Here is a 25,965-nt window from a genome sequence, read left to right on the forward strand (position 1 = left end):
TCTCAGACTCTGCTTTTAAATAATTCATTCAGTCCTTTGAAGATTTGGGATTCTGGCAATCTCTTTCTCCATCAGAGACCTAAGAAAACAGGAGAACCTTGGATCCTAGGGGATTGGAGCCCAGAAACAAGTCTGGTTTCATTTTTCCTGGGGCCAGGCCTGGAGAAAATCTGCATTTTTGAAAATCGGGAGGCCCCTGCTCCTCTATAGCTGGCCTCCCCACTTCCAGTTTTGCAAACCTACCTGCCTTGGCATAGGATGCAATGAGGAGATCATCAGGTCTTGCTTGGAAATTCCAGATGTTGTCCCAATTTTCACTCATCGTCTTGGTCACAAGGATTCCATTCACTTCCTTGGTTTCTGGTTGTATGTATTTTTCCCCCAGCTGAAGATCTTTCATTTCCTCCAGGGACATCTTTCTACATAGACTTATGAGACAGATGCATAAAAGAAAAGTGTGCTTGTGTCAGCTTAGAACAGTCATTCCTGTCAAGAAAATATTCTCTGAGAAAGGAGAAGGGCACTTGGGTGCCTCAGTCAGTTAAGGGTCTGACTTTGGCTCAGTTCATAACCTCTCGGTCTGTGAGTTTGAGCCCCCATCGGGCTCTGTGCTGACAGCTCAGAGTCTGGAGCCTGCTTCAGATTCTGTGTCTCCCTCTCTCTCTGCCCCTACCCACATGTACTCTCTCTCTCAAAAGTAAAATAAACGTAAAAAAAAAGAAAGAAAGAAAGGAGAGACATGGTGGGCATTCATTACTATGCTTAATGTTAACTTAAGTAAGAGAAGTCATGGTGGAGCCAGAAAGCATTTTCAATAGCTTTGTTTTAGAGCATCAGGATGGTGAAGACAGGAACATATTTCAGAGGAAAGCACACTGGGAAATCAGCTAGACTGCATGGGTTTCAAGGAGCTCATCAGAGATGGCTTGTCTGAGGCCTGAGTGACAAGAGGGGACCAGGGCAGAAGGCCACTGGGTTCACAGGCCCTTGTCAAGTTTGAGCAACAAGAGAGGGCAAGAACAGAATCAGCACTTGGGCTAATTGGGTCGGTGAAATCACGTCTGACCTAGACAGCTCTAGATCTGACCAGAGTCATAGAGCGGGTGGGGCAGAAAGGGATCTCAGTGTGTCAGGTCTGCATTACACGAAAGTCTCCCTGCGGGTCTACAGCTCCAGGTATCACTCCCTGCCCCAAATCTCTGGCTGAAGAGCAACATTTGCCAGCTGAGAAGGTAACCTCAGTTTGCTTGGGGGAGTAACCCCCACTGGCTTGGGATGCCACAGCTGTTCCCTTTGCAGATAACTTATTTCAGTTTCTTGAAATCCTACATCTATTATAGAAATGTAGCACACTAAATCAAACCACAGCATTACTAGTTTTAAGTTTAAGAATAATCTTGGCACACTTAGTAAGTACTTATTATGTAGAAGAAACTTTGACATACTGGAATATCCAACAGATAAGCCTTGCAATTAGAAGTTAAAATGTTATTGGGGTGTCTGGGTGGCCTAGTCGGTTAAGTGCCCAACTTCGGCTCGGGTCATGATCTCACAGTTTGTGAGTTCGAGCCCCGTGTTGGGCTCTGTGCTGACAGCTCAGAGCCTTGAGCCTGCTTTGGATTCTGCATCTTCCTGTCTCTCTGCTTGCACTCTCTCTCTCTCTCTCTCTCACAAATAAATAAAATGTTAAAAAAATTAAAAAAAGAAGTTAATATGTTATTATTTTAATGTTTAGACTTGGGATTTTAGGCTGAAAGTTTAGGCAATTTTACTTTGTTTACAAGAAATGTTTAAGAGAATTTAAGAGTCAATTCAAAGCTTAATTTTGCTAGATTTGTGAGATTTAATGAAGTAATTAGGATTTCTTCCTATTTTGTTATTGTCAGACAACAAAAGAACTTAAAAAGAATAAATGTAATTTAAAATATTTAGTGGAATCTTATTAACTAGGTTGAAGAAGCCTTTGTAAGTGGAAAACATTTACACATATGCCCTTGATATTCTGTGATCTACTGTTTTAATCTTAATTCTTAGTTTTGCTTTCTCATCTGTAGCATGAGGGGATCAGGCTATAACTCCAAGTTGCCTCTGACTTAACTGCATATCTAATTTAACATTTTCTTTAGCTGAAAGTCAGATAAAATCATGACCACTCCATTCACAAGGTTTTTGCTTCCTGAGATCTCTTCCCTCAATCCTAAAATTTAAAGTGATCAAGCAGAATATGCAATTGCGCTCTTGACAGAGCTTGACTGTGGCATTTCCCTTCACCTGTTCTCTACCTTGGGGGTCTTCATGCAGGCATGGCACACCACATCCAGGTCTGTCATTCCAACTGGTCTGTCCCTCCTCCATCCCTCTCCTAGCTATTTTCAGGCAGCAATAGATGCTTCTGGATCACTTGGGATGCCTTTGTGACTGCAGGGGAGGCCTGGGAGCTTGTGGTTCTCCAGCAGATGGGCTCTGGGTCTTGTTCTTCCATTTGGATGGGGCAGGTTTGCATTTACCTATCTTCTATTTTGGGTTTCCAGATACATTTTGTTTTGAAGAAAGGGCTCTGGGATGCCTAGAACAAGTGTGACAACCACCTTTTTAGGACACTGCTCTCCACTTCTAAAGCAGCAATTACAGTACTTTTCCAGGAATTAATGTCCCTAAAGTCAGAGGAGATGAATATTGGGGGTGGAGGAGAAGAGACAGGTGGAAGTGTACCCTAAAGCATACTGAAGCAAATGAAACAATTTTGGAGAACTTTCTTTTGTCTTAATGATTAAATGAGTTGCAGTGGAATATTGTTCATAACTAAAAAGATGTGAGCTATTAAGCCATGAAAAGACATGGCAGAAACTTAAGTGCATACTACTAAGTGAAAGAAGTCAATCTGAAAAGACTTTATACTGTATGATTACAACCACCTGCCATTCTGGAAAAGGTAAAACCATGGAGACAGCAAAAAGATCAGTGGTTGCCAGGGGTTGGGGGGAGGGAGGGAAGAATAAGTGCAGCAGAGACTGTCTTTAGATACTCTGTATAATACTATAATGATGGACACATGTCATTATACATTTGTCCAAACCCATAGATAAGACAGCACCAAGAGAGAAACCTAATGTAAACTATGAATTTGGGATGATTATGACGTACTGATGCAGGTTCATCAATAGTAACAAATGTGACACTCTGGTGGGGGATTTTTCAAAAAAATTTTTTTAGTGTTATTCATGAGTGGTATTTTAAAAAATTCAATTTCTGATTGTTCCTGGTAAATGGAAATACAATTGATTTTTGTGTATTGATCTGTATTCTGCAATCCTGCTAAATTCACTTAATTAGTTCTACAGGGTTACTTATTGGTTCCTTCAGAAAAACAATATTACTTGTTTTCTTCCCATTGCCTTATTGCATTAGCTATGACTTCTAGTAAAATGTTGAACAGAAGTGGTAAAAACAAACCCCCTGGTCTTGTTCCAATTTTGGGAGTAAAGCATTCCATCTTTCGTCTTCAAGTATGACATTAGCTATAGGTTTTCTGTAATGCCCTTTATTAGTTAAATGAAGTTCCCTTCTATTCCTAGTTTGATGAGAGTTTTAGCATAAATGGATATAGAATTTTGTCAAATTATTATTCTGCATTTACTGAGACCATTACACAAATTTTTCTTTTTAAGTCTATAAAAAATTGTGAACTACATTGTTTGATTTTCAAATGTTAAACCAACTTTGCATCCTTGGGATAAATCCTACTTGGTCATGACATATTACCATTTTTGTCAATTGTTGGGTTGGATTTGGTAGAATATTTGAATCCATGTTTGCAAGGAATATTGGTGTGTAGACTGTAGTTGTTATTCTTTAATTGAAATGTCTTCATCTGGTTTTGGTGTTAGGTTAATGCTTGCCTTTGACTATTTATGCCTTTAAATTGTGTGTTTAGATCATTTTCATTTGCTGTGATTATTGATATGGTTGAGTTTAAATGTACCACTTTTCTATGTGTTTTCTATTTGTCTCATCTGTTCTTTGCTGTTTTTCTTGTCCTACCCTCTTTTGGATTAATTAGAATACTTTTTATAATTTTATTTTATCTTCTTTATCTGCTTATTAGTGATATATAGTTGTTTTTGTTTTTAAATGATTGCTCTAGAGTTCACAGTATACATGTTTTAATTCATCACATTCTACCCTATGTAACATTATACTAATTCATATATAGTATAAAGATGGTAATAGCACATACTTCTTTTTGTTTCCACTCAGCCTTTGTGCTTGGTTGCCATTCATATTTACCTCCACGTACATTATAGACCCTACAATACCTTGTTGTTATCTTTTGCTTTCAACAGACATCTTTATTTTAAATATTTTTTAAATTATGAGAAATGCCTTTTATATTTACCCACATATTTACCATTTCTAGTGCTCCTCATTCTTTGTGGAGACCTACATTTCTGACCGGTTATCATTTACCAGAAGAACTTCGTTTTCTGTTTCTCCATTTCTTCGACTGGTCTGCTGGTAATTCTCTCAGCTTTTCTATGTCAACAAGTGTTTTTATTTTGACTTCATTTTTGGAAGCTTTTTGCTGGGTCTGGAATTGTAGGTGCATGTTTTTGTCTTTCAGTACTTTCAGGATGTTGTTCCATGTACTCTGGCTCATCTCTGTTTCTCTGTACTGCATCTTGTTTCTTGGATGGCTCTTAATATGTTCTTTTTGTTTCTGGCCCTCAACAATTTCATTTTATTGTGCATTCATGTGTTTTACCTCATGTTTCTTTTGCTTGAGATTTATTTGGGCTTCTTGGATCTGTGAGTTTATACTTTTCATCCAATTATGAAAATTTTGGTTATTACTTCAAGTTTATTCCATTCCTCATCTTTCTCCTCCCATTTTGAGACTCACACTACACATTTGTTAGACTGCACAATGTCTCACAGTTTTTTTATTTTTATTTTTAAATGTTTATTTATTTTTGAAGGAGTGACAGAGTGTGAGTGGGGGAAGGGCAGAGAGGTAGGGAGACACAGAATCTGAAAAAGGCTCCAGGCTCTGTGCTGTCAGCACAGAGCCTGATGCGGGGCTTGAACTCATGAGCTGTGAGATCATGACCTGAGCCGAAGTCAGATGCTTAACCGACTGAGCCACTCAGGCACCCCCACAATGTCCCATAGTTTAATGATGCTTCATTCTATTTTTCCCCTAATCTTCTGTGTTTCATTTTGAATAATTTCTATTTTGTTACACCTCCAAGTTTACTAATCTTTTCTTTAGCACTGTCCAGTCTGTTGCTTATCCTGTTCATAGTGTTGTCCATATTTGATGTTGTTTCTTTTTTTCATCTCTGGAAGTTTAATTGGGTCTTTTATATATCTTACATATCTCTGCCACCATGATCACACTTTCCTCTACCTTTTTGAAGATATGGAGTATTTTTAAAATAGCTGTTTTATTTTATTTCTTTTTGGGGGGAGGATATTTTTTAAAAATTTATTTTATGTAACCAAAACAGTTCACCCATTTCTCATAACACTTTCTCCTCACCTCTCCTCACTTCTGACAACCACCAATCTGTTTTCTGTATCTATGAACTTACTTTAAATAATACATGTATATTTTTTTCTGGATTTCACATAGAAGAGAGATCATACAGTATTTGTCTTTCTCTGTCAGATTTATTTCAGTTAGAATAATGCCTTTGAGGTCCATCCATATGGTTGCAAATGGCAATATTTCATTATTTTTTTAAGTAATCTCTACACCCAATGTGGGGCTTGAACTCCTAACCTCGTGAACTTCAAACGCTCTACCAACTGAGCCAGATAGGTGCCCCTTATTCTTTTTTTGTTTATGTTTTGTTTTTAATGTTTATTATTTTTGACACAGAGGGAGAGAGAGAGACAACACATATGTGTGGGCACATGTGTGTGAGAGGGGGAAGGGCAGAGAGGGGGGACATAGGATCTGAAGCAGGCTCCACACTGACAGCAGTGAGCCCGATGTGGGACTCGAACTCATGAACCATTAGATCTTGACCTGAGCCAAAGTCAGACATTAAACCTACTGAGTTGCCCAGGCACCCCCCCTTTTTTTAATGGCTGAATAATATTCCATTGTATATGTACACCACAAATCCCTTGTCAATTTATTCATTGAAGAACACTTAGGTTGTTTCCATATCTTGGCTATTGTAAATAATGCTGCAGTGACATTGGGGGTGCATGTATTTTTTTTTAATTAGTGTTTTCATGTTCTTCATTAAATACACAAAAGTAGAATTGTTGGATCATATAGTAGATGGATTTTTAATTTTGTGAGAAATTTCCATACTGTTTTCATAATGGCTGCACCAATTTACCTTCCCATCAACAGTGCACAATCCTCACCATCACTTGCTATTTGGTGTCATTAAACAGGTGAGCCTCCTTCACTTTAAGTCTGGGAGTGGTCAGCTGCCTCTGTGTTGAGCCCTGGGGCGGGGAATCTGAGCACATGAGCCCCTTAAGAGCTGTTTCTCGGTTTGCTATATATAGTCTTAGGGGTCTTGGGACATGAGCTTCCTTGGTTTTCAAAGTTAGATGTTTTAGAGACCCATTTCTCAGGTGTATACCTTAAAAGTTGGGGTGCTCGATGTGGGCTCTTCAGGGAGAAACTGTGGGTTTTGATTTTCCTCCCAGCTGTGAGTTGCAGCACCAAAGGTAGGATTTTTGGTGAGATTTTCTCCCAGTCTCTCTACCTACTTCAATGTGGTCTTCCCATTTGCCCAATCCATAGCTGTTGCTCAGTCAGCCTTTAGGTTTTTTATTCAGGAAATTGTTCCATATGTGGCTATAGACTCAGTGAGTTTGTGAGAGGAGGTTGAGTTCAGGATCTTCCTACATTGTAATCTTGAACTGGTATTCAGTCTTTGGTGGGAAATATCCATGATGCGGAAGCTAGGCATACACTGGGAGGGGATATACAAAGAATCTCTATACAATCCTCTCAATTTTTCTGTGAACCTAAAATCACTTTAGAAAATAAATTCTTGAAAGATTGGAGGAAGATGGTGGCATAGGAGGACGGCTGGGCTCACCGCAAATCCTGCTGATCACTTAGATTCCACCCACACCTGCCTAAATAACCCAGAAAACCGCCAGAGGATTAGCAGAACGGAGCCTCCGGAGCCAAGCGCAGATGAGAGGCCCACGGAAGAGGGTAGTAAGGGTGGCGAGGCGGTGCGCGCTCCACGGACTGGCGGGAGGGAGCTGGGGCGGAGGGGCGGCTCACTGGCCAAGCAGAGCCTGAGTCTGGCTGGCAAAAGTGGAGGGGCCTGACGGACTGTGTTCCGACATCAAGCGCAACTTAGCGTCTGGGAGGTCATAAGTTAACAGCTCTGCTCAGAAAGCGGGAAGGCTGGATGACAAAGGGAGGGAGAGCTGCTGAGCCCCCAGACAGCAGAGCTCAGCTTGGCGGGGAACAAAGGCGCTCGCCAGCGCCATCTCCCCTGCCCATCCCCCAGCCAAAATCCCAAAGACAACCAGTTCCTGCCAGGGAACTTGCTCGCGCAAACACCCAACTCTGTGCTTCTGCAGAGCCAAACCTCCGGCAGCGGATCTGACTCCCTCCCGCTGCCACAGGGCCCCTCCTGAAGTGGATCACCTAAGGAGAAGCGAGCTAAGCCTGCCCCTCCTGCCCCCGTGCACCTTGCCTACCCACCCCAGCTAATACGCCAGATCCCTAGCACCACAAGCCTGGCAGTGTGCAAGTAGCCCAGACGGGCCACGCCACCCCACAGTGAATCCCACACCTAGGAGAGGGGAAGAGAAGGCACACACCAGTCTGACTGTGGCCCCAGCGGTGGGCTGGGGGCAGACATCAGGTCGGACTGCGGCCCCGCCCACCAACTCCAGTTATACACCACAGCACAGGGGAAGTGCCCTGCAGGTCCTCACCACTCCAGGGACTATCCAAAATGACCAAACGGAAGAATTCCCCTCAGAAGAATCTCCAGGAAATAACAACAGCTAATGAACTGATCAAAAGGATTTAAATAATATAACAGAAAGTGAATTTAGAATAATAGTCATAAAATTAATCACTGGGCTTGAAAACTGTATAGAGAACAGCAGAGAATCTCTTGCCACAGAGATCAAGGGACTAAGGAACAGTCACGAGGAACTGAAAAGCACTTTAAATGAAATGCAAAACAAAATGGAAACGATGACAGCTCGGATTGAAGAGGCAGAGGAGAGAATAGGTGAACTAGAAGATAAAGTTATGGAAAAAGAGGAAGCTGAGAGAAAGAGAGATAAAAAAATCCAGGAGTATGAGGGGAAAATTAGAGAACTAAGTGATACACTAAAAAGAAATAATATACGCATAATTGGTATCCCAGAGGAGGAAGAGAGAGGGAAAGGTGCTGAAGGGGTACTTGAAGATTTTATAGCTGAGAACTTCCCTGAACTGGGGAAGGAAAAAGGCATTGAAATCCAAGAGGCACAGAGAACTCCCTTCAGACGTAACTTGAATCGATCTTCTGCACGACATATCGTAGTGAAACTGGCAAAATACAAGGATAAAGAGAAAATTCTGAAAGCAGCAAGGGATAAACGTGCCCTCACATATAAAGGGAGACCTATAAGACTCGTGACTGATCTCTCTTTTGAAACTTGGCAGGCCAGAAAGGCTTGGCACGATATCTTCAGTGTGCTAAACAGAAAAAATATGCAGCCGAGAATCCTTTATCCAGCAAGTCTGTCATTTAGAATAGAAGGAGAGATAAAGGTATTCCCAAACAAACAAAAACTGAAGGAATTTGTCACCACTAAGCCAGCCCTACAAGAGATCCTAAGGGGGATCCTGTGAGACAAAGCACCAGAGACATCACTACAAGCATAAAACATACAGATATCACAATGACTCTAAACCCGTATCTTTCTATAATAACACTGAATGTAAATGGATTAAATGCGCCAACCAAAAGACATAGGGTATCAGAATGGATAAAAAAACAAGACCCATCTATTTGCTGTCTACAAGAGACTCATTTTAGATCTGAGGACACCTTTAGATTGAGAGTGAGGGGATGGAGAACTATTTATCATGCTACTGGAAGCGAAAAGAAAGCTGGAGTAGCCATACTTATATTAGACAAACTAGACTTTAAATTAAAGGCTGTCACAAGAGATGAAGAAGGGCATTATATAATAATCACAGGGTCTATCCATCAGGAAGAGCTAACAATTATAAATGTCTATGCGCCGAATACCGGAGCCCCCAGATATATAAAACAATTACTCATAAACATAAGCAACCTTATTGATAAGAATGTGGTCATTGCAGGGGACTTTAACACCCCACTTACAGAAATGGATAGATCATCTAGACACACAGTCAATAAAGAAACAAGGGCCCTGAATGATACATTGGATCAGATGGACTTGACAGATATATTTAGAACTCTGCATCCCAAAGCAACAGAATATACTTTCTCTCGAGTGCACATGGAACATTCTCCAAGATAGATCATATATGGGGTCACAAAACAGCCCTTCATAAGTTTACAAGAATTGAAATTATACCATGCATACTTTCAGACTACAATGCTATGAAGCTTGAAATCAACCACAGGAAAAAGTCTGGAAAACCTCCAAAAGCATGGAGGTTAAAGAACACCCTACTAACGAATGAGTGGGTCAACCAGGCAATTAGAGAAGAAATTAAAAAATATATGAAAACAAATGAAAATGAAAATACAAGAATCCAAACGCTTTGGGACGCAGCGAAGGCAGTCCTGAGAGGAAAATACATTGCAATCCAGGCCTCTCTCAAGAAACAAGAAAAATCCCAAATAGAAAATCTAACAGCACACCTAAAGGAAATAGAAGCAGAACAGCAAAGGCAGCCTAAACCCAGCAGAAGAAGAGAAATAATAAAGATCAGAGCAGAAATAAACAATATAGATCTAAAAAAAATGTAGAGCAGATCAACGAAACCAAGAGTTGGTTTTTTGAAAAAATAAACAAAATTGACAAACCTGTAGCCAGGCTTCTCAAAAAGAAAAGGGAGATGACCCAAATAGATAAAATCATGAATGAAAATGGAATTATTACAACCAATCCCTCAGAGATACAAACAATTATCAGGGAATACTATGAAAAATTATATGCCAACAAATTGGACAACCTGGAAGAAATGGACAAATTCCTAAACACCCACACTCTTCCAAAACTCAATCAGGAGGAAATAGAAAGCTTGAACAGACCCACAACCAGCGAAGAAATTGAATCGGTTATCAAAAATCTCCCAACAAATAAGAGTCCAGGACCAGATGGCTTCCCAGGGGAGTTCTACCAGATGTTTAAAGCAGAGATAATACCTATCCTTCTCAAGCTATTCCAAGAAATAGAAAGGGAGGGAAAACTTCCAGACTCATCCTATGAAGCCAGTATTACTTTGATTCCTAAACCAGACAGAGACCCAGTAAAAAAAGAGAACTACAGGCCAATATCCCTGATGAATATGGATGCAAAAATTCTCAATAAGATACTAGCAAATAGAATTCAACAGCATATAAGAAGAATTATTCACCATGATCAAGTGGGATTCATTCCTGGGATGCAGGGCTGGTTCAACATTCGCAAATCGATCAACGTGATACATCACATTAACAACAAAAAAAAAGAGAAGAACCATATGATCCTGTCAATCGATGCAGAAAAGGCCTTTGACAAAATCCAGCACCCTTTCTTAATAAAAACCCTTGAGAAAGTCGGGATAGAAGGAACATGCTTAAAGATCATAAAAGCCATTTATGAAAAGCCCACAGCTAACATCATCCTCAACGGGGAAAAACTGAGAGCTTTTTCCCTGAGATCAGGAACACGACAAGGATGCCCACTCTCACCGCTGTTGTTTAACATAGTGCTGGAAGTTCTAGCATCAGCAATCAGACAACAAAAGGAAATCAAAGGCATCAAAATTGGCAAAGATGAAGTCAAGCTTTCGCTTTTTGCAGATGACATGATATTATACATGGAAAATCCGATAGACTCCACCAAAAGTCTGCTAGAACTGATACATGAATTCAGCAAAGTTGCAGGATACAAAATCAATGTACAGAAATCAGTTGCATTCTTATACACTAACAATGAAGCAACAGAAAGACAAATAAAGAAACTGATCCCATTCACAATTGCACCAAGAAGCACAAAATACCTAGGAATAAATCTAACCAAAGATGTAAAAGATCTGTATGCTGAAAACTATAGAAAGCTTATGCAGGTAATTGAAGAAGATATAAAGAAATGGAAAGACATTCCCTGCTCATGGATTGGAAGAATAAATATTGTCAAAATGTCAATACTACCCAAAGCTATCTACACATTCAATGCAATCCCAATCAAAATTGCACCAGCATTCTTCTCGAAACTAGAACAAGCAATCCTAAAATTCATATGGAACCACAAAAGGCCCCGAATAGCCAAAGTAATTTTGAAGAAGAAGACCAAAGCAGGAGGCATCACAATCCCAGACTTTAGCCTCTACTACAAAGCTGTCATCCTCAAGACAGCATGGTATTGGCATAAAAACAGACACATAGACCAATGGAATAGAATAGAAACCCCAGAACTAGACCCACAAACGTATGGCCAACTCATCTTTGACAAAGCAGGAAAGAACATCCAATGGAAAAAAGACAGTCTCTTTAACAAATGGTGCTGGGAGAACTGGACAGCAACATGCAGAAGGTTGAAACTAGGGCACTTTCTCACACCATTCACAAAAATAAACTCAAAATGGATAAAGGACCTGAATGTGAGACAGGAAACCATCAAAACCTTAGAGGAGAAAGCAGGAAAAGACCTCTCTGACCTCAGCCGTAGCAATCTCTTACACGGCACATCCCCAAAGGCAAGGGAATTAAAAGCAAAAGTGAATTACTGGGACCTTATGAAGATAAAAAGCTTCTGCACAGCAAAGGAAACAATGAACAAAACTAAAAGGCAACCAACGGAATGGGAAAAGATATTTGCAAATGACATATCGGACAAAGGGCTAGTATCCAAAATCTATAAAGAGCTCATCAAACTCCACACCCGAAAAACAAATAATCCAGTGAAGAAATGGGCAGAAAACATGAATAGACACTTCTCTAAAGAAGACATCCGGATGGCCAACAGGCACATGAAAAGATGTTCAACGTCGCTCCTTATCAGGGAAATAAAAATCAAAACCACACTCAGATATCACCTCACGCCAGTCAGAGTGGCCAAAATGAAGAAATCCGGAGACTATAGATGCTGGAGAGGATGTGGAGAAACGGGAACCCTCTTGCACTGTTGGTGGGAATGCAAATTGGTGCAGCCACTCTGGAAAGCAGTGTGGAGGTTCCTCAGAAAATTAAAAATAGACCTACCCTATGACCCAGCAATAGCACTGCTAGGAATTTATCCAAGGGATACAGGAGTACTGATGCATAGGGGCACTTGTACCCCAATGTTTATAGCAGCACTCTCAACAATAGCCAAATTATGGAAAGAGCCTAAATGTCCATCAACTGATGAATGGATAAAGAAATTGTGGTTTATATACACAATGGAATACTACGTGGCAATGAGAAAAAATGAAATATGGCCTTTTGTAGCAACGTGGATGGAACTGGAGAGTGTGATGCTAAGTGAAATAAGCCATACAGAGAAAGACAGATACCATATGGTTTCACTCTTATGTGGCTCCTGAGAAACGTAACAGAAACCCATGGGGGAGGGGAAGGAAAAAAAAAAAAAGAGGTTAGAGTGGGAGAGAGCCAAAGCATAAGAGACTGTTAAAAACTGAGAACAAACTGAGGGTTGATGGGGGGTGGGAGGGAGGGTAGGGTGGGTGATGGGTATTGAGGAAGGCACCTTTTGGGATGAGCACTGGGTGTTGTATGGAAAGCAATTTGACAGTAAATTTCATATATTAAAAAAATAAAAAAAAAAGAAAATAAATTCGTATAAAAAATTAAAATGAGTTTTCCATTCTTCCTTGTGATATAGCTATTAATGTTTCATATAACAATATTTTGTCTCCACCCAGAATGTTCAAGTAAACTTGATTCTTCAGAGATATGTAGTCTGTTTCATGCACACCCAGAGCCACTACACATATTTTCTTTAGCATTTGTAGATTCGTAGATGCTATTTAAAAACAAAATTAACAGGGGCGCCTGGGTGGCGCAGTCGGTTCAGCGTCCGACTTCAGCCAGGTCACGATCTCGCGGTCCGTGAGTTCGAGCCCCGCGTCGGGCTCTGGGCTGATGGCTCGGAGCCTGGAGCCTGTTTCCGATTCTGTGTCTCCCTCTCTCTCTGCCCCTCCCCCGTTCATGCTCTGTCTCTCTCTGTCCCAAAAATAAATAAAAAAAAAAAGTTGAAAAAAAACCAAACCAAAACAAAACAAAATTAACAGGTTACCAGTCTGACAGGATGGCTTTAATAGGGCCATGGAGACATAGTCATAACTTTAAGAAGTGACTCTAATGGTAGAAAATCCTGACAGGCCAGTGAAGCCAACTTTGGCAGGTGTTGCCCGCCATACCTGTTGGTGCTACCTCTTCTTCCTAAATGGGATGTATGTTTTGCCTGGATTCTTTTAGAAATTGTTCTAGGTTCGGGTAGAAGTATGAGATATTTAAAAAACGGCATTTTTTCCAAATGTAGAGAAATATGATTCTACCAGTGATTCCAAAGACAGCTTCAAGGAAGAGAGAATCTGGTCCATGATGGAAATCCCTTTTCATCTACTATCATCTTCCTCTCCACCATGCCTGTGCTGTACCCATACTGGACTTATTTCCATTTTATGAACCAGTCACAGTTAAGATTACTCCCATTTCAGCACATACAAATGACCATACCAGAGGCTGTATTTAACCACAAGGTGGATGCCTCTCCCCTAATACAGGTCACCAACCATTTGGGGCTTTCAACTTTTGACTCTACCAACAACTCTACAGCCTCCACTTTCCATCATAAAACCAAAGCTCCCACCCCCACGCCCCCGTCATTCTCTAGGTCTCACCTCCACCATTTTGGCCTTTCTTACTTACCTCTCCCTCACTACTTACTCTTCCCGTGTCTCTTCAGGTCGCGGGGGAGTTGCTGCCACACTGGTCTGGGCCCACTGTAGGGCAGTTGACAGCCCTTGCAAAATGCATTGTTCTGAATTGCAAACTATACTCTCAAGCCAAACACTGGAAATTTTCAGGTCATGCTTCAGTTCAGGGAGGGGACTGCCTTTTCAGCCACTGGCAGTTTGATTTCATAGGACCACTTCCTCTGTTAGTGGGCACTACCCACTTCACTATTACCTGTGTGGATACTTTTACCAGCCTACTGCTTGCTACACCCACAAGGAACATTTTCATAGAGCAGATAATATTTCTTTTCTAAGTATGTCCTGCCCCCATTCAGCCCTCTTGATACCACTGACTCAGTTCAAGGATCTCATTTTACTGCCCTGGGCCCTCCTGCAGGACATCCAATGGAAATTTCACATCCCATACCACCACAGTCCTCTGGCATTATTGAATGTCACAGTGGTCTTTTCAAGTCTTTGCTCCTTAAGTGACAGGGCAACACACAGACTCCTAAATGAATTTCATTGCTGCAGGGACACTTTAAACTCTTGGCCATATGGCCACCACTCTCCTCACACCAATGGGCTTGTCTGGCCCTGCTGCCTGATTCTTATCACAAGAATCTAATGCCTTCACCTTATGGGAGATATTATTTACATGTTTTCCAACATTTTTGAGTCCCCTTCCTGATTTCAAACGTCAAACATCTTGCTTTCCAATATTCACTGGTGACCCAATGGGGGACAGGTGGTTAGTGATGATCCCCTGGTTGTAGGTAGTCCTGGCCCATTAGAAAAACAAAGACCCCCTCTACTGCTGCTGGGCCACACTTACCCACTTGATATGCAAATTCCAGCTGAAATTCCGAAGTTTAGTGGCTTCAGTGGATAGCTCATTTTTCCTAACCACACCTCCCCACAAGAAGTGAGACCCTAAAAGCCAATAAGGAGCTCAGGATGCCTGACACCAGAAATGTTAGATGATGGTGTGTTGTGACAGTCACAACACTTTGTCCTATCCCACTTTGGAAGAGGTTACCAGCAAGCAGCTGACCCACAATGGTCCCATAGTAAATCACTACGAGGAGCAGTCAGTGCACAGGCATGAGATTATAGCATACAGATGTTTGCTGCTGCTGGTCTTACTCTGTGCCTCATGTGCCATGCCATCTGGGTCATGGGGCTTTGCCTGGATCCCAGAGAGGCAACACTAGAGAGTTGCTGAAACTGCCTGGCCACTCACCTGAAATTGCACCCAGAGTCAGGGGAAGGCTAGTGTTGGAAGTCAGTTCTGGAGGGGCTACACCTGAAAGGACGCCACATGTGGATACTAGCCGGCAATTCAAGCCCTCTCTCTTAAATGGGACCAATGGCACAAATGCTTAAAGGCCACCAGCCCTGCCCAAAGATCACCAGCATCCTCACCTCTGGAAACAGGCCATTACACTGCCATAATTTCAATCCTAATTGGCTGATAGGTGTATGCAGTTCACACCAATCTCTGGCAAGACAAGGCCAAACATCAAACTGCCAAGCGCATATCACTAAATTTTCTTAAAACCACGGCTATACGTGTGCCTCCAGCTGTTCTGTTCAATGATGGAGACTCATGCCTTGGAGGAGAGCACCACCCAATCATTTGTGAGGTGCATCTCTGAGGACCCCCCAAATTTATTGAGAATTTGTGATAAATTCTCCTGGCAGGGCAAGCAAACCTTAATCAGGGTGTTTTAAATCCATGAGACCCTGTTAGACCTCTTGGCCCCTCAGTCCCCCTCCTAAGTGGCTTCCTAGAAGAGCCACTCTACTATGGCATGGCTCCCTTTGACTGTGGCTATGCTGGAGATGGCAATGCCCATGTCCACAATGGCATGAAATCTGAGACATGACCATACCAACAGCATGGGACTTGAGGATTCTGGACATGATAGAACCCTAGCCCATGACACCCCAGGACACAGCCTCATCCTGAATGCTATCTCTGTGACCTTCTCCTGTAGCAGAGATGACATCCAGGAACACATGGCAGTTGATGATGGTGAATACTCCTCGGGACTTGGTTGTGAACTGAACAGAATTTATTTATCAGAATCCCCTGCTGTTGATCCCCATTTGGCATAGTTAGCTATGTTTATCCCAGGCCCCCTTGCTTGCTACTTGACTGTGAGGCAGGCTGCTCTCTGCTGTGCCTTTAAGCTTTGGGAAGCCAAGGTATGTGTCCAGTCTTACCACTTTGTGGGGCCCCTTTAAACACATCACTCAATTGCTTGCTGTCATCCCACCTGTTAGATTGGTCCATATCATGCATCCTACTAGGAGTTAGTGATTTTAATTTCTGTTGAGAGGACCCTTCCCTGGCTGGAGGTGCACCTGGCATAGCACTCCCCACTTCAAGAATAAAGCCACAGGGTTACCTTCCCACACCACCCTTCCCCATAGTCACTGCTCAGGGCTCCATAATCTCCCTGTTAAGCCCTCTAATAGTCTTGTTTGTTAGTGCATTTCTTACTGATTTCTTAATACAGATGGTTTTAGATAACGATGTGGCTTTAGATTACTTATTGGCCCAGCAAGGAGGTGTATGTCCTATAAAGGCCACCTCCTGATGCATATGTATTAATAATTCTGGACAAGTTCAGACAGCCCAACAGGTACAACTATCTTATCCAAGGGCTTTATTTTCTTGGCTGGACTGCAACAAATGAGGGGAAAGATTTGACAGGATTTCGAACTGTTGTTCGTTGAATTATATTGTTGTTTGGCATTTATGCTTTGTTCATATGTTTCACGTGCTGGGTGACCAATCCATGTCAGCAGCTTTTATTATCTCTGCTGTCTGGACAGTGCCCATGAGTTTCCCTAAAGACTAAAGTCTAGGCATTGAGGGGTCACTTGTGATGTGAAAACAGCTATTTTGAGTTGCTGCCCAGGGATTTCACAGTATGACAACTTGCTCACACCCAGGGTCTGAAATTCAGTTTAGGATGCCCACCATAAGTTCCTGCTTGACTTTTACCAGGGCACCTCCTAAAATAACCACTTAGGGTTAGGCCCATGAAAAGTCAGTGACGACCATCCTGATCACCTTGTAAGAGATGCTTGCTACCCCACTCTTGATCTCCTGCTTACTGGTGACCTGGGACTGAAGACAGCCCTTCCCTGGGCTCATTGCATCACCTCCCTTCTGGGATCTCTAAATAATAAATCTTGTGGCTGTACTTCGTTTGTGTGGGTATACTGAAATTGCATCTTCAATCAAAATGACTCCCGGGTTTTCATGGCCCCAGACTGGGAGGTCAGATGTTGAGAGAGCTACCTGTTGCCCCTGAGCTTGTGCCTCTTCATTAAGCAGGTCAGTCCTGCATATTCATACTTCAGCACATTTGCTCTGGCTTCTCAGCACAATTTATGGTCAGGAACACTTGATATGTGGAACTTCTTTAGTTCTATTTTGAAGGTAGGATCCTGCAGACAACATTTTTGTTTGCTCTGCTGGGCTCTGTGACTGCTTTTAAAGCATTTCAGCTGATCTTCTTTATGGATGAATACAGCTAATAAGTGTAAAAGGAACGGTAGATATAAAAACAATACCAGTGGATGCTAACCACCATTGGATACAGTGTTGAGAGAAATAGGATATTCACACAAAGTATCCACTCGCAGCAGATTATAGAGGGGAAAATGTACTTTCTAATTAAGAGATGGGGAGGTGATGACCTCCACCAAGTGTAAATTAGCATTCCTGATAGCAGAATGACCTGGATTGTGTGCCAGCTGCAATGCAGCCAGATATCAGAGGCATCACCTGGGGCATTTTCTAGTAACAATGTCTAACCTGAATTTCATCATCAAGAACAAATTGGATGCAACCAGAATGTGGGCTGTTCTGTGAAATAACTGGCTTGAATTTTTCAAAAGAATCAATATCAGGGAAATAGACAACAAAAGAGAACAAAATGGTTTGGGCCACGGGTACTGATCCAGATTTATAAGAGACAAAAGAGACATAACAAAAGGCAACGCAAGGATCTTTACTGAGTTCTTAACAGGAAAAAAAGCAGCTTTACAGGACATTATTGGGCAAGTTGGGGAAGTCTGAACATAGATTGCCTGCCTAGTGGTGTTCTAATAAGAGAAGAGAATGTCCTTACTTTTAGGAAATATCAACTGCAGTATGTAGGAGGTGAAGTGTCACAGTGACCTCAATTTACATTCTGATGTTCCTTTAAAATATTATACATTTATTTGTAAATAGAGGGAAAGGGTGGGGAATAGATGCAGCAAAATCTTATTCCTTGTTGAATCTAGGAGAATGTTTATAGGTGTTCTTCACACTATTTAAACAAAAATTCACGTAGGGGCACCTGGGTTGTTCAGTTGGTTAAGCATCCGACCCTTGATTTTGGCTCAGGTTGTGATCTCAAGGTTGGTGGGTTCCAGCCTCGCATGGGTTCCAGTACCACATCAAATACAAGATATATTTGAAAAATATTTTGTCTAGTTTTTTAAAAGGACGTTCTATAACTATTGGCTTGTTCAGGGTATTTGTTTCTCTAAACATACAATTCTGTCTCTGGCTATGCCTAATATAAACTTTAAAATATTGATGGCTTCATAGTCATATTACCTAAAGTTCTAAGAAGTCTTCATATGCTGTTTGACCTTTCTGCTGGTTCTTTATAAATGAGGTTTTAATTTTGGAGTTGTGAGTTTGTTTTCTGTGGGGACACATGTCAGAGTCCTATGTGGTCTGGTTGCGGGCTTGTCTGTCTGAGGTTTGGATGTGCCCCTGTGAGGTGGACCAGAGCTATTTCTAATTTGTGACTTATTTTTATGTTAATTTATTGTTTTGCGGTTGCTGGGCCCAGTGGGTTGTAGAATTTGATCTGTAGCACAGACTCAAGCTCACAAATCTTTAGGGGACACTTGTTTCCATCCATAACCCATGAAAACATAGTCAAGCTTCCTCACTGTCTCCTGGTACAGAGAGACAAGTTTTCTTCAGAACACTTCTTTTTTCAGAATATTTTAAAGAATCCAAGTTCACAACAGGGCTGTTTATCTTCAGTTCCCTCAGGTCCCCTCTTCTGACCTTCACAGGCGAGGAGATGGGCATTTTCCCCACCACACCCAGCAGTGGTCGGTGCCCTGCTACACCAAGCCTTTTTTCCCCTGGGTACCTTTAAATGTCCTTTTTTCTTCCTCCATGCTCAGCTTCACATTTAGGTGGATGGGGAAGCAAGATACATCCCTGGCCCAAAAGTATGCTTGTTGTATGTAATAGAATTTCTTTGCATTGGCAGGATTTTCAAGCAATTTTGTTTGTTTTGTTATTGGAACCAGTCTATTAATCTATTATTTTTGGCTTAAGGGAAGAAACTATTATTCTGTACACCAGCAGAAAGGACTCCCCTGGGTTTTAAACTTTTAAAACTTCTTACATTGATTGAAAAATTAAATAACATTTATTTAAAAACCAAATCCTTCTTAAAAGATCATCTAAACATAATAAGTTCGGTGAAAACAATTTCCATGACACAGGAAAATAGTGGTGCCCTGGAAATCTATAAACAAACTAGTTTCAGCTTCTTGATCTCAGGAACCACATTCCATTTATCTCAGGGCCTCCACAGTGCTGGTCTGATAACTGGCACAGAGTGGGATCCTGATTTTTGTTATTGTCATTAACTGACTTTAAATGTGCTTATCTATCAAATCAATTAGGAAGACACATCTTTTTCTTCCTGAATCACAGCTTGCCTTCTGTGCGACCTTAACCCCAACAGCATATCATCATTGATACTACTTACAGACAAAGCCCCAGCCTGTGTGTTTCGTTGTGGGAAAATGGAATTGGCATGTGGTCAGCTCTCCTGTGCACTGTGAAGGTGGGAGTTTCCTCCTGATTTCAAGCCCTCTGGGTCCAACCTCAATCACAGCTAAGCCAGTGGAGGCATGCATGAAATAGGACTTGCCCAGGACACTAGCCCATGAGTGCCCCCCTGCAGGCCCCTAGTTCCAGTCCCCTGTCTTGGTGGAATGTGAATGTGTCCCTTTGGGCCAGGGATGTATCTTGCTTCCCCATCCACCTATTTACTGCATTCTGACACGACTTTGTTGGGCTCCCAGGCAAGGTGAAGGGCCCAGGAGCCCACACTGCCCTGTAGAGCAGCTTTCAGGAGGTTACTGGGGGTAGTAGTTAACACTACTAGTGCCCACCTGAGGGGAGAACTTCAGCTCTGGAATGTCACAGAATTGACCTGATGCAGTTCACTCACTTGATCGTGCTGGGCACACAGGGACTGTCTCCACCACCCAAGTTCTGGCATCTCGGGAAGGGGTGGAGATTTCAGTAACGGGACAACCTGTTACTGAGGTAAAGGGTGAAGCTTTCAGAGAACCTCTGAGCCTCATTTATGCAAGATGTGGGTTATGCAAGATGCCCTGCACTACCTCAGGCTCCCGTTTCTCCTGTGGCTTTGGAATGTCACAACTCAATGTCACAGCTCCCTGGCCTGAGGCTCCAGAGAGCCTGCACATTGCCCTTCCACTCCCAGAACTAAATGTCTATGGTTGCCTAGCCTGAACCTTTTCTGAAGATAGTAAGTTAGGAGGAGAGAATTCTTTCTGTAGCCACAGAAAGGCAAAGAAGGCCTATGGTCATCCCTGTAGGCTGCTTGCCTGGGCTCCTGAATCTGCTGCCACTGTGCCCTTCAACTTTTTCAAAACAACGTCCATTGAACAGGCAGGGAAATCTGGCTCAGTCATGACACCCTTGGCAGAGAACCTGAGACCTAAGTGTCTTGGTTCGTCTGAACCCTGTTTTAGGATGGTCTCCGTTATTTGACAGACACAGATTGGGAGCCTTACTCTGTGCAGGTAGACCAGCAGTGTCTCCCACTTGCAGGGAGGGGAAAGACCTGGCAATAGTGTGCTCAGAGAGAATTTAAGTTAATTCTGAGGAAAGAGTTATACTTTAATCCAGTAAGGCCACCATAGGAGCAATGGACAGAGGCCTTGGGAAATTTGGGACTAGGGGCAGAAAAGTATCTTTTTTCTCCTTCAGATCTTTGAAAAACAGATTTCTCCTTTATGAGCTGTAGAAAGTAATCGGCTTTCATTCCATCTTCCTGACCTTGCTTTATGTTCTCCTTGAAGGAAACTAATCTGGTGATTCCATATAAGGACTTTTGGGTAATACTCACAAGATTCCAGGCAAGTGGTTTTATGAGACCTTGATCGTTGCTTTCTATTTGTTGACACTCGATGACTCTGCTTATTTTAGGCTTTTCTTGCAGGATTCTTTGTGATTCTGAAGCCTCAGATGTGTGTCACAAACAAGGACAGGATGTACACTGATCCTGTCCCTCAGTTCCCTTGATATAGGACCCGCTAAGGTAAGTCGAGCATCAGGCTACATCTAAATGCTTAACAATGGAAAGAGGAGGTGAAAGAAGTAGCCAATGAAAGCCCTGGTCATTATCTCCAGCAGATCTCACTGACAACACAGACAGACCTTTGGTTCCAAACTGTTTGCTATATGGCTGTCTAATTTCTGGCACTGGTAAACTATTTTGGAATTACAAATTTGGAATTACAAGGAAGAGTAATTCTATGGCATGTGCAGCATCACTTTCCCTGTATATCTGTAGTGTGTGCTAATAATTGATCAGGAAACTCTTTCCAATGAACTGAAATGTGTCCTCAGAATCCTTCTTAACATTTTTCAAAGAGTTCCAATTGATAATAGTTGGCTAAAAGATGAAACCTTTTGCCATTCCTGGTTTATGATGTTCATAATGCTCTGATAGAATATAAGTCAAAGGTTAAAAATGCAATGGATCTTTAAAATTTGTTTAGGATTCCATTTATTGGTAATTGCAAAGTAAACATTTTTTGTTTTGTTTTGTTTGTTTAATTGAACTACCTGGGTGCCTTACACAATTCTATTATCATAAAATGTCCTTACACATGGTTATCTTGCATTTTCAAAATCTGTTTGTTTTAATTTATTTCACAAAGTGATAGCTACATTTGCTTATGAGTTTATGCTACTCACAGTTTAAACTGCCTTTTTTCTTTCTCTGATATTTTCAAGGCTTACATGTTAATATTTGCCCTCTTATGGAAATTACCATGCAAGGAAACCATGGGCCCCCAAATGAATTAAGTCAAACAATAAGCAGCTAACACTCATTAAAGGCTCAAATATATTGGGCTCAATTTCTAAGTGCTTTACTTGTGTTACTATAATTTTAAAGTTCTTACCATAGCCATGCCGGAGAGATAGTATCATTTTTTTCCTATATTACAGATAAGGAATTTTGGGGAATCAAATAGCTATGTCCTGGGTTAGGAAACCATAGGGAACACATTGCAAAGCAGAACACTGCTTTCTGGCCTTGCTGAAAACAGCAGACCATGCTTCCTTACCTAGTTAATGTATATCTAGGGGGCTCTCACCTCACTTTTCTATATGTGTTGGAATGTCACTTAGATCATGATGGATTTCTGTCTTTATTGTTTTCTATCAATGTCCCCTACCAACTACCTACATTACAAAATTGGGTAATTCCCCCTTGCAAAGCTTTTCCAGTGTTTTCCATGGGTTGAAACGGCAGTTTCTTCTTGGCCTTCTCAGCAAGGCCTCTCTCAAGGAGGAATATGGAAGCTTGTCTTCGGTCTCCAAGGACTCTCCCTTGGGATGCCTTTTTAACCCACTGGAAACAATTCAGACTGAAAAATTTGGGAAGGAAATGATCTCCTGTAACACTACATGACCTTATTAAACAGGGCAAATGGACAGAGGTACCCTAGGTCTAGGCCTTCATGGCTCTAAATCAGGACCTGGACCCACGGGCCTCTTGCAGAGTGTGTTTGGTCAGGAACAAGGCCAGTAAACTCCCTCCTGATATATTGGATAATAATTATCTAAATATGCCACCTCCTAATAGAACCCAGTTGCTGGAGGAAACACAGGCCATCCATAATGAAGGGGATGCTGACTTTCTCCTACTGTTTTTAATAAAGGTGAGGGCCTGTCCCTCATTCATTTCCCAGGTTAATGGCTATGATAATTGGAGCCAACTGTGGTTAGTCCACCTCAGGATGGCAACTTTAAAGAATATTCCCAAGCAGCTGCTGAAACTCCCTTTGTTTCAGGAAATTCCCTGTCTTCTCTAGCCTGACATGGACTGCCTAATTCCACTAGTTGGTGGAAAACAAACAAAACAAAAACCTGGTGCCTGCTCCTCTGTCTGAGCTGACAAGGTTTAGAACCAGGAGTCCTCTTTCTCTGCCTTCTATTAGCACCTCACATCTTCTGCCTTCCCCTCCCCCTCCTCCTGTTTCTGTACCACCTGGGGTGCTCCCTGCATACTGGCTCCTCAGTGCCTCAGGCACCATACGTTCCTCCTCCTATCCTCAATGTCATGTAGCAAAGAGCACCCCCTTGGACCAACTACTTCAGATTCCCCCACTGGTGTCCCAGGTAAAAACTTACAATGGGAACAACAAATTATCTTTTAATGTGTTATTTTATTTTTGAGAGCAAGAGACAGAGTGTGAGTGGGGGAAGAGCAAAGAGAGAGAGGCACATAATCTGAAGCAGGCTTCAGGCTCTGAGCTGTCAGCACATAGCCCAACACAGGGCTCAAACTTGGGACTGATGAGATCATGACCTAGGCCAAAGTCAGATGCTTAACCAACTGAGCCACCCAGGTGCCCCTAACAAATTAACTTTTTAGTGGATACAGAATGTATTGGATGTTTAAGCTAATCTAAGTTTGTTGGTTTGATACAGACTTGTTTATCAGCATTAAATAAAAAACTTTTTATTCTATCTTGGTTTGCTAAAGGCCAAATAATCTCATGTTATCTCTGTTGTAATTTGTTAGCAAAAGGATGACTTAGAATAATAGTTAATTCTGTCTCAAATTTTTCATGGGTAATTGAGATAGCTTTCAAAGTCTTTGGTAACCTGAAACTTTAAAGTTTTATTTGCACCATAAATGGGATTGAATTCTTTGGATATCTAATAAGATAAAAAGCTAAGGCACTGATTAGTAGATGTAGGTTTGTGCTTATTGCAGAACAACCAAGTCTATTTGGGTCTGGTAAACATGCTTCATGCTTTTTTAAGATTTTACTATGGAAAACCTTCTTTGTGCTTACTTGATAAATTTACCTTCTAAAAACTGTTGTAACGGTTCTCAATTGGTTACTAAGTTTTCATTGGAGGCTAAGGTTTCTAAGAGTTAAAATTCTGCTAAGTGTACTTAAGACTGATGGAAATAAGGAAAGCAACTCTGTATGTAGGCAAGTAGGAGGTATGTAAGAAAGATATAAGGAATGAAATACATTTTTTACTAAAGGTAAAAGAATGTAATTTTGTCCTAAATGAGACTGGTTGTTTGGAGAGAAATGACGTGGGGCAAAATCTGAATGCAAGGAAAGTTATAGAAGGTTCATGAAAGGAAATCTTTGAAAATAAATTTTATGTGTGGTCAGGATGGACCAAGGTTGGAATGAATGAATTTTAAAAGTACACTGGTATAAAATTGGAATTCTGTTTTCCCCTCTATTCAAATTACAAAGTTTTCTTGGACTGTGATCTGCTCTTAATAAGAAAATGTAAACAAGGTGTTTTCTTTTTTCCTTTTTTTGTCTGCCAGGAAAACCAAAGCTTATGTTTTGTGTTTTTCAGGTCTTTGATGACTTATTTAAAACTTCTCAGTGTTGAAGGAGCTAAATTTTGCTAACAACTAAATGACCTTACTGGAAAAGCTATTATAGAATGTACACATGCCAGTTTAAAAGAAATGCTTCATAAACAAAAAAGGGGAAACCCACAGAATTCCTCCCCTTGGAATTCACTACGTAAAGCCTTATACACTCTAATTTTTTAAAATTGTGTTTTCCAAGGACTCACAGCTGCCAAACAGCATTTTAAACCATCTCCTGGCTCGACTCCATGAACCAAGGTTTTACTCAAAGACATACAAGGCAATAATTCTTGGAAAGAACCTTATGAACTGATAACACGGGGAAGGCAATATGCACATGTTCTTCTCCCATCAGGACCACACAGGGTGCCTGCCCATCTGATTATAACCATATCATGAGTTGGAAGGATCAGCCCTTCACCTCTCTTTCTCCCATGGCTAATTTATCCTTACAAGGACAATAGAGGAGACCATGCCTACGAACGACCAAGGCAAATGATGTCACCTGGGGACAACTTAAGAAGCTTGATCAAAATGCCACTGAAGTCATGCACCATGTTGGAGCACCACCAACCCCAGAAAACAGGTTTTTAGCATATTTAGCTGTGGTTTCTCAAAACTTGGCTAAGGTAATGTTTTTCTTAATATTTCTCTTTATCCAGACCTCTATTGCTTTTTCATCATTTCATTGGGCTAATATCATAGACCCCCCCCTTTCTTTAAGTTGGTTACATTACTGGTTAGTCGTGGCTCTGCATCCCACCACTAACCATTAATGATTCTTTTTGGACTGGAGACATCTGGCTTCCGCCAAAAGGCCCTCTTACTGAATGGAGAGATTGCTTAAAGCTGAATACTTCTGTTCCTTTTGTGTCACCTTTCCCTCCTATTTGTATAACCACTATGAACACTTCTGAATGTTTAAAAATCACAGCACAGATATATCTTTACTACATGCCTAAACAAAAACTATAAAACAAATTTGACATTCATTTCAGTAGCCTCTTTTGCTACATACACCTCCACCAATGATTCTTATCCACCTGCCCACCCCCCATTGATCATTGCCAGATAAACAAGATATGGTCCCCTAGTAGTTCTTCAGTTATCTGGCAGCCCCTGCCAGACCTCACTTGCCAATAAAAA

General features: G+C 41.5%; 1 protein-coding gene across 1 annotated transcript in view; it reads right to left on the minus strand.

The window, feature by feature from the left end:
- Window positions 1-21,513, minus strand: part of LOC109258064 (sulfotransferase 1C1-like) — a 50,487-nt gene extending 28,974 nt beyond the window's left edge. The window contains exons 1-2 of the mRNA XM_019434614.2: window positions 21,301-21,513; window positions 244-428 (exon numbers count right to left, since the gene is read on the minus strand). Of these exons, the coding sequence (XP_019290159.2) occupies window positions 244-415 (172 nt within the window). The 5' untranslated portion in view covers window positions 416-428; window positions 21,301-21,513. The remainder of the gene's footprint in view (window positions 1-243; window positions 429-21,300) is intronic.
- Window positions 21,514-25,965: the final 4,452 nt, after the last annotated feature.

The sequence above is a fragment of the Panthera pardus genome, unplaced genomic scaffold (genome assembly GCF_024362965.1).
Source record: "Panthera pardus isolate Hobbes unplaced genomic scaffold, ASM2436296v1 HiC_scaffold_25, whole genome shotgun sequence".
Classification (NCBI taxonomy): domain Eukaryota; kingdom Metazoa; phylum Chordata; class Mammalia; order Carnivora; family Felidae; genus Panthera; species Panthera pardus.